Source organism: Phacochoerus africanus, chromosome 6, assembly GCF_016906955.1.
Source record: "Phacochoerus africanus isolate WHEZ1 chromosome 6, ROS_Pafr_v1, whole genome shotgun sequence".
Lineage (NCBI taxonomy): Eukaryota > Metazoa > Chordata > Mammalia > Artiodactyla > Suidae > Phacochoerus > Phacochoerus africanus.
This window is the reverse complement of record NC_062549.1, coordinates 107940061-107959628: the sequence shown is the minus strand read 5'-3', so window position 1 is coordinate 107959628 and position 19568 is coordinate 107940061. Positions and strand designations below refer to the sequence as shown.

The following is a 19568-nucleotide window of genomic DNA, read 5'->3' as shown; positions in this document are numbered from 1 at the left end:
GTTTTCATAGCGACCCAAGTCTATCATTAACCTTTCTTAAAATACCTGAGCTTATTAAAACAAGCCATGTTGCAAAGGTGGGAACTTAACTGTTAACCTTTCTCATCTTTCCAACCAAAAGTTGGGGGAGGGGCACTCCTGATTAATCTCAAAAGAGGACTATAACGTGATACTATGGTCTTGTTGCCACGATCATCTGCAACTGCCTACCCTATCAGGTTCTTAAATTATTTTCCAGCTTTTGACTTGGGAAGCTATTTCAGAGTGTACTCTTGAACAGTCCCAAGTCTCTTTGTCCATAACTTCTCTGTGTCTTTAGAGACAGAGGGCGTGGAACAGAGGAGAGCAAAGATAGGCAGGTACTTGATTTCCCAAAGCAGCCACTGAAACTGTGTCAACTGAAATAAAACTTAGGTCTAGTCATTCCTCACATGGAGCAAGGGACAAGAGACTGCCCAGTCAGAACGCCCAGGTGCATCTGGGGTTGACACCACACTGCAGCACAGATTAGCTGATTGTTGACAAGCAACAGGTGGCAGAGCAGGCCTATACGGGTTTAGTGTTGGCTCTGTTGCCAAAATTGATCTTGAATAAACCCCTTAAGCTTGGAGTTCCCATCGTGGCTCAGTGGTTAATGAATCTGACTAGGAACCATGAGGTTTCGGGTTCAACCCCTGGCCTTGCTCAGTGGGTTAAGGATCCGGCGTTGCCATGAGCTGTGGTGTAGGTTGCAGACTCGGCTCGGATCCGGAGTTGCTGTGGCTCTGGTGTAGGCTGGTGGCTACAGCTCTGATTAGACCCCTAGCCTGGGAACCTCCATGTGCCCGTAGGAGCGGCCCTGGAAAAAGACAAAAAAAAAGACAAAAATCCCTTCAGCTTGTATCTTCAGTGGGAAAAGTCAGAGTTGGACTGGGTGATAAAAGGTTTAAGTGCAGGTATGAGTGAGTTTTTAACATGTTTCTGAATGCAGCAACCTCAGAACCCTTTCTGTGAATAAATAAATGGTGGTCAGTCTGCACCAAAGCCCCCTCACTTCACTAGCGAGATGCAACTAATGGAAAATGACGAAGCAGAGTCTTAGGTGTGGATGTAGCTTGACAGCCGGGATGGGGGAAAATAATCCTATACACCCAGTTTACTTTTCCCCACGTTTTTTACTTGTAATACTCTATTCAAGGTGATCCTTTTTTTCACAGAAAGGGATAGAAGCACTCAGAGGTTAGGTCTATGGAAAATGTCAGAGTCCAAACTGAATAGTTCCAAAATTCCTCTCCTGCTTGCCTTAAAGAGGTAAGGAGAAAAAGCAAAATAAGCCATATACACAAATCCCAAAGCACATAAGCTGAATTATTTAATATTAGCAATGGCCAAATTGAATCTTGAAAATGAAGACAATGTTCTCCTCAAGAAAATAAACATTTGGAGGAAGAAACATTTCTTAAAAAAAAATTTATTTTAAAAAGCCAGCCTCTTAAATAAGGTTTTATATCTATACTTTCACACTGTCAATTAAAATATTTTTAGATGCACTGAAATAATTCACTGAATGTCTACCATTATCTTCCTGCTGTAATTTAAAAGATTAGGTTAAAAAATATTTACAGTTTTCATTCTGGTCCACCCTCCTTCCTATTCTTCTACTAAACCCATTTCTCTACTTTTCAGATAACTGAAAAGGGTCACAAAATCTTTAGGCTTGTGTAAAGAGTAAGAATGTGTCCAATAATTCTAAGCAAAACATAATTTTCTTTAAGGCCTTCTTAGAACAAAGGAGTTACCAACTGATAACCACACATAACAACCTCTCTCCCAATCTTATCCTTATTGGTTTGTCTGGGCCAAATCTCTCTGGCTCTCTTTAAGTAACAAACATTAAAAAGAAATAACTGAACACATAAAGAATGAATATCTGACACATAGAGCTAAGCTGGATGCAGACATAAATGGAACCACTATGAATCAAAGGGGGGAAATTCCAGGAAAAACAAAAAAGATTCCAAATCTCACAGTTTAACCGAAGTTTGGGAAAAACCTAAGCTGAATTCGGCTGCTGTTTGAAATATCTATGTTTAATTTGCTAAGGAGGCACAAATACGTAGTTTTGTGTATTTTAATACTAACTTTTACAGTGGGGAAAAAAAATACTATGTGCTCTCAAAAGGGGCAGTGATCTATAACCACTCAAAATGTTTCTTTGGAAAGGGGAGCAAGAATAGTAAATTAATGACGTCAACTCTCAAGCACTTGGCTTCTACAAAGCAACCCAAGAAAAGATACCAGAGGGCTGCTGCTGAGTACAGTGCATCTGGAACAGCCAAGGTGTTTCCAAAGTTTTATGCCTTAAATTTCCTAAATATATATCTAGCAGGCACACATGCCATGCAACTATCGATGCTAGGAAAATATTTTAGTCAGGATTTTATAAAACCCCCAACTTTCAACAAATATTTCTATTCATAAATCTTCTAGTGACAATGCCTGATGATATGTTACAAATAATAATGAAGCAAGATTAAGATTTTAGATTTGCCTCAAACTAGTAATTTTTCCTTGTAACAGAACACTTAAAATGAATGAATTAAGCAGAATGGTTTAAAAAGTTAAGGCTCTCTAGAGAGTTCTAAAGACTAAAACTTAAGGCACATGTTATAATCTTCATGACACTGTCTGTTAAAAACTAAGATTTTAAAAAACAAACAAACAAAAACCCAAAATAAAACTAACTTGTTTCCCTCATTCTTTTTCAACCACTCCCTCCCCAAAGGCTATGGCATTTTTAATTCAGGCTACTCATAAGGAGTGAAACACAAATTCCATCAATGAACCCCTGGTATGGCTCCCACACAAATGTCCAGTATTTGCACTGAGCACCACTGGAAGATCACAGGACAACAGAGAATCTTAAAATATCTTGGGTCGTGAGCTGTTCCATCTGCTCTTCAGCCTCACAGGTTCAAACTGGACTCTCCTCCTCTTTGGGGCTTCCTTCTATGCCTTTCTGCTCTGGAGATTCTGCTACATCAGTAACTTCTTTTGGCTTCTCAGCAGCGTCTATACTGGTCTCCTCCTCTTTGTTTTCCTTTATCTGCTGCTTCTCTGCTTTCTGTTCTTTTGCCAGAAGTCGGTAGTTGATGCCCATGCCGATGAAAAGATAGATGCCTGAGATGATCAGGATTATGCCACATGCCCAGTATGTGTATTTATAGTCTCCGTATATGTCATTGAGACGACCTAAAAGTATATCAAAAACAAACTAGGTCAACAATCATACCTTTTCCCAAATAAAGCTTAAGGACCCACTCAGAGTCCACACATGACAAATTACCTGCTAAGTATTTTCTGATCTTTTGTTTACGATGTCACACTGATTTTGGACGGCCCTGCACATTCTGCTATCTTTAGCAACGTGAAAAAATAATTACATCTTGGCAAATTTGATTTGGGAAAGACCTAGAGGTCACGTAGGATCAATTCTCTCCATATTCAATGGAAAAATCTGTGGCTCAAAAGAGGTTCAGGAGTCTCGCCCAAGGCCAGAGAGCTCGTTCCAGTCTCCAGGCCAAGGCTCTTTCTGTGACATCAGCGTTTCCCAAGGAGCTTTCCTTGAACACTCATCCTCTGCTAAAGAAGCAACGGCAACACCTTCCCACCATTCTCGGTGCTTAACCCTCAGAGCAGCAAGATGCTCTCCTCCTGCCCATCGCTGAACACACGTTAAACCCAGCAAGTCTGCTCTGAGGCCCGGAACTGTGCTACAGGGCACCTCCCTGAGGTTTCCCAAGTCAAGGAACTTGCAAACGACACATCAGTCTTTTCTTCTTTTTTATGGTCACACTTGTGGCACATGGACGTTCCCAGGGCAGGGACTGAATCCACGTCTCAGCTGCGACTCATGCCACAGTTGCAGCAATGCCGGATCGTCTAACCCACTGTGCCAGGCTAGGGGTAGAACCTGCACTTCTACAGCAACCTGAGCAGCTGCAGCTGGACTCTTAATCCAGCTCAGTGGGAAGTCCTCATAGGCTTCTATTAACGGCTTCCTAAGGTCTGATAAAGACATTTATTTCGGCATTTCCAAACTTTTTTTGGCCGTTAAATCTTTGTTATAGTAAAATGTTAGAGTAACCGCTGAGCAACAAAAGAAACTCCGAAAAGAAAACATTTTAAAAAACAATGCCATTTGTAAAAATACCTAACTCCTCTTTCATACTGATACTCTAAATCTGTAAGCGTTTGAGCAATTATGCTATGCTCAGTAAGCACCGTACTAGCACAGATACAGAAATGAGAAAGCCTAGCTGTCCACCATCAGGCAGCCTACTGATTTCTGTTTTCTATCACCATCCCAATTTTCCATGCTGGTTTTATGTGAACAGAACTACAGAAATAAGGAGACATACTATACCTAAAAGTGGTGGCCCCAGGAGGACAGGACAGCACTCTACAATGGTCACCAATCCCACAGCACTGGAGAATCTCTGAGGTCCAACAAGGTCCATCAGTGTTTCAAATAATACTGAGCTGAGCCACCCAAATGCAAATCCAAAGAATCCCGCATAAATACAGAACCCTATATAGCTGGAGGATAAAGGTGCTATCAGATGACACACTCCATTTGCAATAATAGAAGCAGCAAAAAAATACTGTACTCGAGGTCTTATCCACTTGGTGTTGGCTACAAGTCCCATAGAGGGTCTGGCTACCATGTCAACAAAAGCCAGGATGGAAAGAAGGAAGGCAGCCTTCTCACTAGAGTAATGTTGACTCTTGCCATAATTACTAAGAAACACCAAAGGTGTAAATAGTCCAAAAAACATGAGCACATTTCCAGACAAGTAGAGCAAAAAGCCTCTGTGCTTGAACAGGGATAAATCCAGGAATTTATTAAGGGTTTGGAAGGCTGACTGTTTCTCTTTTTTGGGGTTTCCTCCAATGAGATCTGTATTTGCATCACTTGCCCCCTTTTTTGCTTCAGATTTTTCAGCTTCCTGAAGGGATTCTTTGGATCTATATTTGTCTGCAGTGGTTGGCTTGGGCCCTATTGGTCTCATCAGGGCTCCAGCTACACAGCAGTTTAACAGTAAGCCCCCAAGAATTAGGAAGCTTCCTCTCCAGCCGTAGATACCGAAGAAAGCCTGATTGAGGGGGGCCAGGGTAGAGAGGAACACAGGGCTGCCTGCCATGGCCAATCCATTTGCCAACGGTCGTCTCTTGTAGAAATACTTGCCAATCATGGTCAGAGCTGGATTCAAGTTGAAGGCAAGCCCAAGACCTGGGGAGAGGGGAAAAACGAATCACATACTGCAATAAATCCCAGAAATATATTTGGAATTAATTAACCAAGAAAATAAGAGGCATATAATTCAAAAAGATAAAAATAAATGGAAAGACAATAGGACATGGAAACAACCCAAATGCCCACCTAAATATCCACAAGAGTGGATCAAGAAGAGGTTGTACACATACACAATGGAATACTACTCAGCCATTAAAAGGAAAGAAATAATGACATGTGCAGCAATATAGATGGACCTAGAAATTATCATGCTAAGTGAAGTCAGACAATGAGACATCAACATCAAATGCTATCATTTACATGTGGAATCTAAAAAAAGGACACAATTAACTTCTTTGCAGAACAGATACTGTCTCACAGACTTTGAAAAACATGGTTTCCAAATGAGACAAGTTGGGGGGTGGGGGGATGCTCCTGGGGTTTGGGATGGAAATGCTATAAAATTGGGTTGTGATGATTGTTGTACACCTATAAATGTAATAAAATTCATTGAGTAATAAAAAATAAAGGGAAAGATAGTCTGTGCTCATGGATTGGAAGAATTGTTAAAATGCCTTATTACCTAAAACAACCCACAAGTTCAATGTAGTCCCTATCAAAATCCCAAGGACAGTTTTTTAGAGATAGAACAAAAAAATTCTAAAATTTATATGGAGCCACAAAAGACCCCAAAGAGCCAACGTAATCCAGAGAAAAATGAACAAAGTTGGAGGACTCACACTCCCTGATTTCAAACTATACTACAAAGCCGGATGCTACCGGCAGAGAAAGAGATACATAGATCTATGGAACAGGATTGAGATCCCAGAAATAAACCCATACATGTATGGACAATTAATTTACAACAAAGGTGCAAAGACCATACACTAGAGAAAGGATAGTCTCTTCAATAAATTGTGTTAAGAAAACTGCACAGCCACATGCAGAAAAAGAAAGAAACTAGACCACTATCTCACGCCATATACAAAAAACTAACTCAAAATGGTTAAAGACTTAATTATAGAAGTTCCTGTTGTGGCTCAGAAGAAATGAATCCAAGCAGTATCCACGAGGACTAGGGTTTGCTCCCTGGCCTTGCTTGGTGGGTTAAGGATCTGACGTTGCCATGAGCTGTAGTATAGGTTGCAGATGTAGCTCAGATCCCACATTGCTGCGGCTACGGTATAGGCTGGCAGCTGTAGCTCCAATTCAACCCCTAGCCTGGGAACCTCCATATGGCGTGGATGCAACCCTAAAAAGCAAAAAAAAAAAAAAAAGACTTAAATATAAGATCTGAAACCATAAAACTTCTAGAAGAAAACATAGGCAGTATGGTCTTAGCAATATACTTCTAGATATGTCTCCTCTTCAGGCAATGAAAACAAGCAAAAATAAATATAGGATTGCATCAAACTAAAATGCTTCTGTGTAAACGAGGAAATGGATCAATAAAAAGGAAACCTACTGAATGGGAGAAGTTATTTGCAAATAAAATCTGATAAGGGGTTAATGTCCAAAATATACAAAGAATTCATTGTACTCAACAACAACAAAAAACCCAATTAAAAAAACAGACAGGGAGTTCCCGTCATGGCGCAGTGGTTGACGAATCCGACTAGGAACCATGAGGTTTCGGGTTCGATCCCTGCCCTTGCTCAGTGGGTTAACGATCCGGCGTTGCCGTGAGCTGTGGTGTAGGTTGCAGATGCGGCTCGGATCCCGCGTTGCTGTGGCTCTGGCATAGGCCGGTGGCTACAGCTCCGATTGGACCCCTAGCCTCGGAACCTCCATATGCCGCAGGAGCGGCCCAAAGAAATAGCAAAAAGACAAAAAAAAAAACAAACAAAAACAAAACAAAACAAAAAAAAACAGACAGACTAGCTGAATAGATCTTTTTCCAAAGAAGACATACAGATGGCCAAGAGGCACATGAAAAGATATTCATGTCTAACCATTAGGGAAATTCAAGAAAAAAAATCACAATGAGATCACCTCACAACAGCTGGAATGGCTATTACCAAAATGACAAGAAATAACAACTGTTGGCAAGGATATGGAGAAAAGGGAACCCTCCTACATTGTTGGTGGGAATGTAAGTTGGTGTAGACACTATGGAACACAGTATGAAGATTAATCAAAAAATTAAAAGTAGTTATACCATATGATCCAGGTATCCCACTTTTTTTTTTTTTTGTCTTTTTGGCTTTTCTAGGGCTGCTCCCAAGGCACATGGAGGTTCCCAGGCTAGGGATCTAATTAGAGCTGTCGCCACAGGCCTACACCAGAGCCACAGCAACATGGGATCTAAGCGGCATCTGCAACCTACACCACAGCTCAGGGCAACGCCAGATCCTTAACCCACTGAGCAAGGCCAGGGATCTAACCGAAACCTCATGGTTCCTAGTCGGATTCATTAACCACTGAGCCACAACAGGAACGCCAAAAAGTGACATTTTTAATTACTGCAAAAGGAATTACTCAACAGATGGTGGTAGTATAAGTAAATATTCAAATAACTTCTAAATGCTCTCCCTGGTCCCCCTTGCTCCCTACCATTTATGTCTAAGCTATTCACAGAGACTTAAACCAATAAACCAAACTAGGTCACTCCCCGATTTCAAACCTGCTAATGGCCTCCTGTCCATAACCTTCAACCTTAACCTTTACCTCCTTCCCTGATGTCACACAGGACCACTGTCACCTGTGCCAATAAGTAAGCATGATGCTGATTTAGGGCCTATGTTCCCCTAAATCTTCTTTCACAAAGCGAGTTCCCTGCTGTCACTCATATCTCTACTAAGGTCACCTCTTCAGTGAGGTCTTAGCATTGCTGATTATCTAGTCCATCCCTGTCACAACACTTCATTTCAAGGCTCTGTGGAGTAGTGCTAACTCCCTGATTTCTCTGATTTATTCATCTGTTTTTCTGGTGCGCGGGGGGGAGCTTGTCTTTTTTCTTAGGGCCACACCTGTGGCATATGGAGGTTCCCAGGCCAGGGGTCCAAATGGAGCTGTAGCTACCGACCTACGCCACAGCCACAGCAATGCAGGATCTGAGCTGTGTCTGCAACCTACACCACAGCACAGGTCAACGCCAGATCCTTAGCCCACTGAGTTAGGCCAGGGATTGAACCGGAATCCTCAAGGACCTAGTCGGGTTCGTTAACCACTGAGCCACAACGGTAACTCCTATCATCGATCTGTGAGTAGAGTGTCTGCCTCCTCCCATGAAGAAGCACAACTTTGCCTGACTTGTTTCCTCCCCTATGCCCACAGCACGTAGACAGTGCCTGGCATACATATTATGGCTGTTCATGATCTATTGTTAAGTGAAAGAAAAAAGCTGGTTACAAGGTATTTTACGTTGTCTTATCCTTTCTTGTTCTGAAAAAATCATGTTAGTATATAGAAAAATGTTGGGAAGAATGTACATCCAAATATTAGTAGTCAAGGTCTCTGGATTGTGAAACCATGAGTAATCTTTATCATGCTCATCAGCAATTCACTATCTTAATTTGGTTATTAAAACAAGGGGGGAAGGAATTATCAAGCAGATTCTCTATTGCTCAGAAATAGACTTGGACGTTCTACCAGGTAATTCCTGATGCTTTTATGTTGAACATTCTCTCCTGCTCCAACAGCACAGCCTATTCCCTGTGAGAGGAACAGATAGTGAGAGAATAGTAACCAGTGACCACCCTTGCAACAAATTCCCACTCTATCTACAACCACTGACTATTCTTAGGACAAGGGATACAATCAGTTCTTTCTGTCCATTCATTTATTCAACAGTAAACACCTACTGTGTTTGAAAATGAATCAACTCACCTCCAATGACTCCAATGCACAAGTAAAGTTCCTGCACGGTGTTACAGAAGGAAGCTGCAATCAAGCCACAGCCTGACAAGCAGCCGCCAATAATCATGACTGGACGACTGCCATATTTATTCACCAGGATACTGCTGATAGGACCTAAGAGATAAGCAAAATTTTAGTAACACAGAGGAAAGAGACCCACCCCACATCTACAAAGGCAGTAACAACACTAAATAACAAGTCCTCCAAAATTAGCAGATGCAACAAAAGGCAACGGTGAGAATACTGCTATCTATAATTATTTCATAATCATAAGTATGTGTGCTGGAAAATAAAGATGCCAAGAGAATCATTAATTGTGTATCTAACTTGAAATATTGGACGGAACTGTAGTAAAATATAATAGACTATAGTCTATCCTTGGTCTTTGTCTTATATGGCAGAACAGGCTGAAAACTCCTTGGTGATGGATTTTCATAGGATTCTTGATTTATCTAGGGTATGATCAACACACATTTAGTTACGTTTGCTTTATATTAATTTTTAGACAGGATGAGAGATTTTAGCTTATTTTTTCACATCATCATAAACGTGGTTTGTGTCATTTTTTTGTTTTGTTTTGTTTTTTTGCTATTTCTTGGGCTGCTCCCGCGGCACATGGAGGTTCCCAGGCTAGGGGTCAAATCGGAGCTGTAGCCGCCGGCCTACGCCAGAGCCACAGCAACTCGGGATCCGAGCCGCGTCTGCAACCCACACCACAGCTCACGGCAATGCTGGATTGTTTTAACCCACTGAGCAAGGGCAGGGACCGAACCCGCAACCTCATGGTTCCTAGTAGGATTCGTTAACCACTGCACCACGACGGGAACTCCTTGTGTCATATTTTTAAGGAAGAAAAAACAAGGGCAAAAATACATACTTAGTTTTTCCAAGTTAAGTAGTTTTTGCAATTAGGACAATTAAATTTAAAACAATACAAAACAAAAACTGTTTCTAGTTACACCTAGATATCTCAGGTATTGAAATAAATGGAATGTCTTTTAGGATTAACCTGGTTCCATGCCTCTATCGCTGTTTTGTGGAAGCAAAACTATGAAAATATGTTTGTAGGAGAAGATTAAGTTAGATAATGGTCAATATCCTCACATTTAACAACTTCAAAGGATGGGAAATGGAGTGTTACCTAAGAAAACTATATTAAATTTCCTCAGCTAAAGAGATGCATACCAAAAATATCAGTTTTCCGTGAATGTAAGAGAAGAAACCAAATAATAGTTTTTCGGTTTTTTTTTTTTTTTTTGGCTTGTTAGGGCCGCACTTGCAGCATATGGAGGTTCTCAGGCTAGGGGTCCAATAGGAGCTGTTGCTGTTGGCCTACACCACAGCCACAGCAACACCAGATCTGAGCCGTGTCTTCAACCTACACCACAGCAATGTCGGATCCATAACCCAATGAGCAAGACCAGGAATGGAACCAGCATCCTCATGGATACTAGACGGATTCATTACTGCTGAGCTACAATGGGAACTCCCAGTAACACAACTCTTAAGTAGACTATTTGCTGATTACAAACTGAATGACATTTGACATTCACTGAATTTCATTTATTTATAAGAATACTCATGTCCCTACTTCATGGCTACGGACATTGGAGATGAAAACTTTGACACTATAACATTTCTGCCTGGTTAAGGCATATGACTGCAAATAAGGGTCACTGCAATGCTCCAGCAGGGAGGAGGGCACTAAGAAAAGAACTAATGTTTGAATTTGAGAAGTCACAAAGCTAGTGAGAAACAAGTTTTGAATCAAGTCCACTTTCTCCCCCATTACATGTATAATTTCTGGAACTAAGTTATAAAGTAGAAGATGTACAAATCTTGTTTTTCTTCTATTGGCACAGTAAATCCTGATCTTACTGTTTATTCTATATTTAGCTCTCTAGGAGACAGTAAGTCTATTTTAAAAAACAAACATAGAGGGAGTTCCCGTTGTGGTGCAGTGGAAACGAATCCAACTAGTATCCATGAGTAGGTAGGTTCAATCCCTGGCCTCGCTCAGTGGGTTAAGGATCAGGCATTGCTGTGAACTGTGGTGTAGGTGACAGCCGTGGCTCAGATCCTGCGTTTCTGTGGCTGTGGCTTAGGCCAGCAGCTGTAGCTCAAATTCAACCCCCAGCCTGGGAACCTCCATATGCCATGGGTGTGGCCCTAAAAAGCAAAAAAAAAATAAAAAATAAACATAAGAATGTACATATTCAGAATATACTATCAATCATATGCTGACATTTTATTTCCATAAACACTTTGAAAAATTCTGCATTACTCATATTCTAGTGCTATTATTCAGTATTGTAGTATGGCTACTAATATATGTGTGTGTGTGTGTGTGTGTGTGTGTGTATTTTTTTTGCTTTTGAGGGCCGCAGCTGTGGCATATGGAGGCTCCCAGGCTGGGGGTCCAATTGGAGCTACGGCTGCCAGCCTACACCATAGCCACGGCAGATCTGAGCCACATCTGTGACCTACACCACAGCTCATGGCAATGCCAGATCCTTAACCCACTGAACAAGGTCAGGGATAGAAAACCTGCAACTTCATGCTTCCTAGTCAGATTCATTTCTGCTGTGCCACAACGGGAACTCCAATGGTTACTAATATTAAAAGGATAGGCTCTGGCCCCAAAAAACCAGTTTCACATTATTGTATGTATATATGTATAAATGCATATAATAAACATGCAAGGAATTAAAGCTTTTGATATCCTAGTATTTCAGAGGACCAATTCTCTCTAAGGGGCTTGGTCAAGAACTGGCCACAAAAGAGACTTCAGGTTCAACCAAGGACACGTAGAAAGAAGTTTCTATTGGAGCTCCTTTGTGGTGCAGCAGGTTAAGGATCCTGTATTGTCAGTGCAGTGGCTTGGGTCGCTGCTGTGGTACAGGTTCAATCCCTTGCTCAGAAACTACCACATGCTGAGACCACTTCATTTAAATATTAGGCCACAGCTGGGTGGAAATAATCTGAATTTACAGCTTGTGTAAGATTAAAAAATTAAATATTGAAAGAATATTCACGAAATACTTCCATAAAAAAGTCATTAAATAGATTTTATATAGTCAGAATTACAAAGATCAAAAAAACCCTGTCACACTTGATTGCGAAGTAGAAGTAATGCTGTCAAGTTTGCCCTATTTTAAACTCTAAACTAGGAATGTTAAGACAACAGTACTGTGGAACTGAAAATATGTAAATTCTTACTTTCTGTTAAAAAAAGGAAAAATTCAAATAAATAAACCAAGAGTAGGTAACTAAGAGAAAGAAAAGAAAGAAAACCTTAAACCACTCAAAACATTATTAGTTTTGAGGGTGTGGCTCAAATGGGTAAGTTAAAAGAATTAGGCAGTTGTAAAAGTAATAACTCTTAAGGGGACATATCTCCTAGGAGCCAATCAAAACAAAAGAAGCCATTTAGTAAAAATTCTGCCACAAGGTTCTGGATATGCAATTTGTCTTTCAGAGTTATTTCAGGAAGAATGGCCCCAATTAGCTATCATTAAAAATAGAGAGGGGTACAGTTTATAGGCCTATTATATCACAAATTCAGAGAAATGTGCTAGTTATTTCTGGGTGAGGACAAAGAAGGAACTGTTTTCCCAAAAGAAAGTGTCATGTGCAATTAGCACAACTGACATCATTTACTTTTGATGCAAAATGCAAATGGTTCTCAAGCTCTTTGGCATCTCAGCATTGCAACATGTGAAACTCTGGTTTGTAGCCAACTTAAAGATACACTGAGCACCTGCAGTACTTCTGGATAACATTTATACCAATTTCTTCAATCCATCAGAGTGAAAACCTGATTAGAAATCCTGGCAGGTGGAGTCCAGAGCCTCCAAAATTATTGGCTCTCAGAAGCTAGAAAATTCCAAAGTCCCTTCTGATTTCTCAGAGCTCATGAGAAAAAAAAAAAAAAAAAGTGCTACAATTTAGCACCTATGTTCTTTTAAAAAGTACTTAATAGACAAAACAGACATATGTTCAAAATTTAAAAGGCACAAAAATATATACAGTAGGAAAAAAGTCTTCCCAGACACCCAATTTTATCTCCCTCTCAGGCAGCCAGTTTACCTCTTTTTCTCTGCAATGAAATCAAATACTTAACTAAATTATGACTTCAAATACTTACTCCTGTTTGGTGAGTTTATGTTATTGTCTCAAGAGGATTACAAACTTCCCAAAAGCAGGGATGAAGATCAGTGTTCACTGTCACTTATAACACCTTGCCTAGTGAGGAATGTGTGCAGGGCTTAAAAGAACTGGTTGAATATGTTACCAGATTAGAAGCCTAAGGCTAAGGTTTACAATTGAAATATAGAACACTGTATTGGCTATTAAAGAGCTCTTGAGACAGGAATTTGAGGTACTAAATTATCATAAAAAGTAAGATTAACAGAAGTAAAAGCTTGGCTAAATAAGCAACAAGAGACACTGTCAACCCCAATAAATAAATCTTGACTTCAGAATCTCTACTAACTAAGCAATTATCTATTATTATGGGAGGTTTTGACTTTTAAATGTTTAATTGTGATTTGATGTTCCAAAATGAAAAATAGTATTTTATTTTTATTTTATTTTTTTTGTCTTTTTGCCATTTCTTGGGCGGCTCCTGCAGCATATGGAGGTTCCCAGGCTAGGGGTCTAATCAGAGCTGTAGCTGCCAGCCTACGCCAGAGCCACACACAGCAACATGGGATCTGAGCTGGGTCTGCGACCTACACCACAGCTCGCGGCAACGCTGGATCCTTAACCCACTGAGCAAGGGCAGGGATCGAACCTGCAACCTCATGGTTCCTAGTCAGATTTGTTAACCTCTGCGCCACGACGGGAACTCCGAAAAATAGTATTTTAAATGATGTTGTGCACATGTCATTTTTCTGAGAGCTTTTTTTAAGTTCAATGATACTGAGGTAGAACAAATCAGGGTTCCTCACGAATTCTTGTTTCTATTTCAGAATACTATAGTGGAACACACAAAGCAAGAGTTGTCGTTGCTAACGAGAATAAAAGATGTAACTCTAAACATAAAGCTTTAAGAAATGACTTTTCAAAACACCTTACTCAATAAAATACTTTTTAAAAAAAGTTACCTAAAACAGAGACTCTGGTTGCTTGACGAAAATTAAAGCAATACTTACCTCCACCATACATGACAGCCAACATGATGGAAGATATCCATGACACTTCACTAGTCGTGGCATTAAATATACCTTCAATTTCTTTGAAGAACACAGTAATAGATTTGGGAAATGCATAAGAAAAGCCGATGGAAATGAAAGCTCCAACTACTACCGCCCATCCCCAGCCTCCATCTGGGGGGGTGTATCCGACTGGACCTCCAACTGCCGGTGGCATTGTAAGTGTAGATAAGTTCCAGAATGCAGTTCAAATCCAAGTATCTGAACAACATAAATTTTAAATATGTCAGCAATAAAGTACTCCCACCTGGTATTCCCAACAACAAAAAACTTCACCCTTTACACCTAGCTCTCAGAACTATTTTTCTTTCTTTTTTTTGATTTTTGATTTTTATTTATTTATTTATTTTTTGCTATTTCTTGGGCCACTCCCGCGGCATATGGAGGTTCCGAGGCTAGGGGTCGAATTGGAGCTGTAGCCGCCGGCCTATGCCAGAGCCACAGCAACGCAGGATCCGAGCTGCATCTTCGACCTACACCACAGCTCACGGCAACGCCGGATCCTTAACCCACTGAGCAAGGGCAGGGACCGAACCCACAACCTCATGGTTCCTAGTCGGATTCGTTAACCACTGCGCCACGACGGGAACTCCTGATTTTTATTTTTTTGATCTTTTTCTTGTATTTTTAGGGCCACACCCGAGGCATATGGAGGTTCCCAAGCTAGGGGTTTAACCGGATCTACCACTTCCAGCTTACACCAGAGCCACAGCAATGAAGGATCCGAGCTGTGTCTGCGATCTACACCACAGGCTCATGGCAACGCCGGATCCTTAATCCACTGACTGAGGCCAGGAATCAAACCTGCAACCTCACGGTTCCTAGTTGGATTTTTTTCTGCTGCACCACGACGGAAAACTCCCAGAAAGAACTATTTCTCAATGTTACTTGGCCAATAGACATTTCACTTAACACAAACCCTACAAAAGTTACAGGTTTTAACATAGGCATTGTAAGTTTTTTCCCTTTCCCGTGTATTCTTCAAAACTTTTTTTTTTTTTTTTTTTGCTATTTCTTTGGGCCGCTTCTGCGGCATATGGAGGTTCCCAGGCTAGGGGTCGAATCGGAGCTGTAGCCACCGGCCTACGCCAGAGCCACAGCAACGTGGGATCCGAGCCGCGTCTGCAACCTACACCACAGCTCACGGCAACGCCGGATCGTTAACCCACTGGGCAAGGGCAGGGACCGAACCCGCAACCTCATGGTTCCTAGTCGGATTCGTTAACCACTGCGCCACGACGGGAACTCTTCAAAACTTTTTTACTTTCTCTTATGTGCGGACTTAAAAGTAACAGGAAGTGGGTACCTGACGCACTAGATATGTAGCAATTTGCAAAATGAAAGTCCATTCTGAACACATACGAATTTCATTTAATGGGCTGAAAAATTATTTCAGAAGTTTCCTTTTATTTAATTTCTTTGACTCAAATTTTTTTCCCTTACTATAAGAAAAGCTTCTAAATAACAAATAATCAATAGAGTTAATTCACAAGTTATAATGTCAAAAGATGGTAGTTTCAAACCTAAGATCATCCCTTTTTCTTGCAGCCACCTGGTACTAATGGAAAGCATTGTTAGAAAATGAAATTTCCAGTCAGATTATGAATAAGGAAAAGATGGGAGTGTTGTTAGTAGGCCTACCTGTGTTCTCATGAAGGTCTCCTTTAACTTATCTAAATCCAACTTCCACCCTATATTATAACTCATCTTACAATAAATATTATGTTAGCATACCTTTTTTTTTTTTTTTTTAGGGTCATACCCGAGGCAGGGTCCAATTGCAGCTACAGCTGCCGGCCTCCACCACAGCCACAGCAAAGCAGGATTTAAGCCATGTCTGCAACCAACACCATAGCTCATGGCAACGCCAGATCCTTAACCCACTGAGCGAGGCCAGGGATCACACCTGAATCCTCACAGTTCCTAGGTGGATTTTTTCCGCTGGACCACGATGGGAACGCCTATGTTAGCATATCAATTTCAAATTATGGCCAAACTGTAGTACTACAGTAAATAAAGGTCACAGAAGACAAGCTCACTCTTGGCTATAGCATTCTTTAGGAGTTCTCTGGCAACCTAGTGGTTAAGGATCTGGCATTGTCCCTGTTGTGGCTTGGGTTCAACCCCTGGTCTGGGAATTTCTACATACCATGGGCACAGACAAAAAAAACCCCCCAAATCTGAGCTCTACAGTGTAGGAGCAGTGTTGTAGTAGTTAAGCCCTAAATTCTGTTCCTTCCAATCCATCTGAACACGTCAAATATGATTTAGGACAATGGACACTGCAGGGGCAGGAAGAAGATAGTCATTACGGAAAGGTTCCCTAAAAGCAAGGATATAGGTCTTATCACTTCTGCTCAACACTGGGCTAAAAGTGTTAGCCAATGTGTGCAAACAAGAAAAAGAAAAGGCATCAAGTCTAGAAAGGAAGAGGTAAAGCTGTCTTTATTCACAGATGATATAATCGCTCATGCAGGTAATACTAAGGAATATACAAAAAAAGTACAAGAACTAAAAATGAACTTAACTAGATCTCAGGATACAAGATCAATAAATAGAAATTGACTGCCTTTCTATAAACCAGCAATGAACAATCAGAATTTAAAAAATCAATTTACAACAGATCAAAAAACCGAACAGGAACAAATCTGATAAACTATAAGATGTGTACACTGAAAACTGCAAAATATTACTAAGAAATTAAACAACTAAGCAGCTAATCAATCCTTATGGTTTGAAAAAAATCAAAATTTAGGCAAAGATTTCTGAAGGCACATAACAGTATTTTTATTAAAAAGTTTACAGTAGGAGTTCCCGTCGTGGCGTAGTGGAAATGAGTCTGAATAGGAACCATGATGTTGCTGGTTCAATCCCTCGCCTTGCTCAGTGGGTTAAGGATCTGGCATTGCCATGAGCTGTGCTGTAGGTCACAGATGTGGCTTGGATCTGGCGTTGCTGTGGCGTAGGCCAGCAGCTGTAGCTCTGATTAGACCCCTAGCCTGGGAACCTCCATATGCCCCAGGTGTGGCCCTAAAAAGACAAAAAACAACAAAAAAAGTTTACAGTAGTTCTCTTGTGGCACATCAGGTTAAAGTTCTAGTGCTGTCACTGCAGCGGCTCAGATCACTGTTGTGCTGCAGTTTGATCCCTGCCCAGGAACTTTTTTGCATGCCATAGGTGTAGCTAAAAAAAGCTGATCAAAACAAAATATAATCAAGGACAGTGGCAAGGATAAAAATCTGCTCACTGGCACAGGGAGACAACATAGCAGCAAAAGGAGATGGTAGGCAGATTCCTCTACCTTGGCTATGTGGATGGTTAAAAGAAAGAAAAGGAAGAGTACAAAGAAGAGAAAGGAGAGAAGACTCTCTCCTGAGAATTCACAACTAGAGGCCTGTAAGAACTTATGCTTGGCAGGGCAACATCTGTGGGAAACCTCCGTTGCTCTTTCAGAGATGTATTATGTTTGACTTTGCTAGCAAAGATTTCCCACAGACAAAGCCCTGCCAAATATAAGCTGACAATCGAAAATTTCAAAACACACCAAGAATCAATTGTGAGTGAAGTAAATAAAGTCAGTCCAACACAGCCAGATTAGACATTCAAGAACTACAGGAGCAGTAGTGCAGCAGGTTAAAGATCTAGGGTTGTCACTGTAGCAGCTTGGGTTGCTGCTATGGCATGGGTTAGATTCCTGGCCCAAGAACTTTCGCATGCCATGGGCATAGTCAAAAAAAAAAAAAAAAAAAGGAACTATAGACGTTTGATATGGATACTTAAAATGATCAAAAGCATAAAATAAGGCATTTAAAAACTAGGAGGAAAAAACCACACACTATAAATAAAGATGAATTAATCTGAAACAGAACTTCTAGAAATGCAAAGTGCATTCAAAGAAATTAGTACTGGGCTAACCAACCACCAGACTGAACATTGCTGGGAAGAGAGAAAGAGACAGTGAACTGGAGGACGGATTTGAAGAAAATAAAATCCAGGGGAGAATGTTATTCTGAAGCTATGGAGAGAGGTTTAGAAACATGGAGCTTAGAATGGGAGGATCTGGCAAACATTGTAAGAACAGAATTGAGACTGTGGGAAGAGACAATTTTCAAGAGTTAATGGCTGGGAGTTCCCGTCATGGCTCAGTGGTTAATAAATCCGACTAGGAACGAACCATGAGGTTGTGGGTTCAATCCCTGACCTTGCTCAGTGGGTTAAGGATCCGGCGTTGCCGTGAGCTGTGGTGTAGGTTGTAGACGCAGCTCGGATCCTGAGTTGCTGTGGCTCTGGCATAGGCCGGTGGCTATAGCTCCGATTAGACCCCTGGCTGGGAACCTCCATGTGCTGCAGAAGCGGCCCTAGAGATGGCAAAAAGACCAAAAAAAAAAAAAGTCATTGGCTAAGGATATTCCAGATTATTTATTTATTTATTTATTTATTTATTTATTGTCTTTATAGGGCTGCACTTGCAGCATATGGAAGTTCCCAGGCTAGGGGTTAAATTAGAGCTACAGCTGCCCACCTACACCACAGCCACAGCAACACTGGATCCAAGCCGCATCTGTGACCTACACCACAGCTCACGGCGACGCCAGATCCTTAACCCACTGAGCAAGGTCAGGGATGGAACCCCCAACCTCATGGTTCCTAGTTGGATTCGTATCTGCTGTGCCATGATGGGAACTCCAGATATTCCAGGTAAATATGAACCTATAGTTTAAGGAAATCTACCAAGCCAAGAGAAAAATCAAAAAAAAAAAAAAAAGACCTAATGAGAAAATACAGACTATATAACTCACACATAATCACACTGACAAGACAGGATTCCCATCAATTTAAAAAAAGCTTTCAGCTACCACATACTCAAATAGTGATTCTTCACTGTTCCCTCTTTCCACTCCTCTGAGACTCCAACTGGAGGCAGGTTTTCCAGATGGAACAAAGTCCTGCCTCTTCTAATATTCTGCCTAATTCTTCTTTGGATTTCTGTCACGAGACTCTTTCTCTGAGACTACGGATTCTGGAATGTTCCCTTCTTAGTGATTTTTATAGCCTGGGGCAGTGAACTACAGTAAGAGCTGGGATAAATAAGAGCTATATGTTTCTTCTGCAGTGGAGGTAAGGGCTTTGGGATAAAGCAAATTAAAAAAGGAAAAGCAGGACTTCCCATCGTGGCGCAGTGGTTAACGAATCCGACTAGGAACCATGAGGTTGTGGGT

At 41.0% G+C, this 19568-nt stretch overlaps 1 protein-coding gene across 1 annotated transcript in view; it reads right to left on the bottom strand.

The window, feature by feature from the left end:
• Positions 1–1134: 1134 nt before the first annotated feature.
• Positions 1135–19568, bottom strand: part of SLC16A1 (solute carrier family 16 member 1) — a 36370-nt gene continuing 17936 nt past the window's right edge. Inside the window, exons 2-5 of the mRNA XM_047784980.1 lie at positions 14290–14550; positions 9104–9247; positions 4406–5272; positions 1135–3231 (exon numbers count right to left, since the gene is read on the bottom strand). Coding sequence (XP_047640936.1) covers positions 2954–3231; positions 4406–5272; positions 9104–9247; positions 14290–14506 — 1506 coding nt within the window. The 5' untranslated portion in view covers positions 14507–14550 and the 3' untranslated portion in view covers positions 1135–2953. The remainder of the gene's footprint in view (positions 3232–4405; positions 5273–9103; positions 9248–14289; positions 14551–19568) is intronic.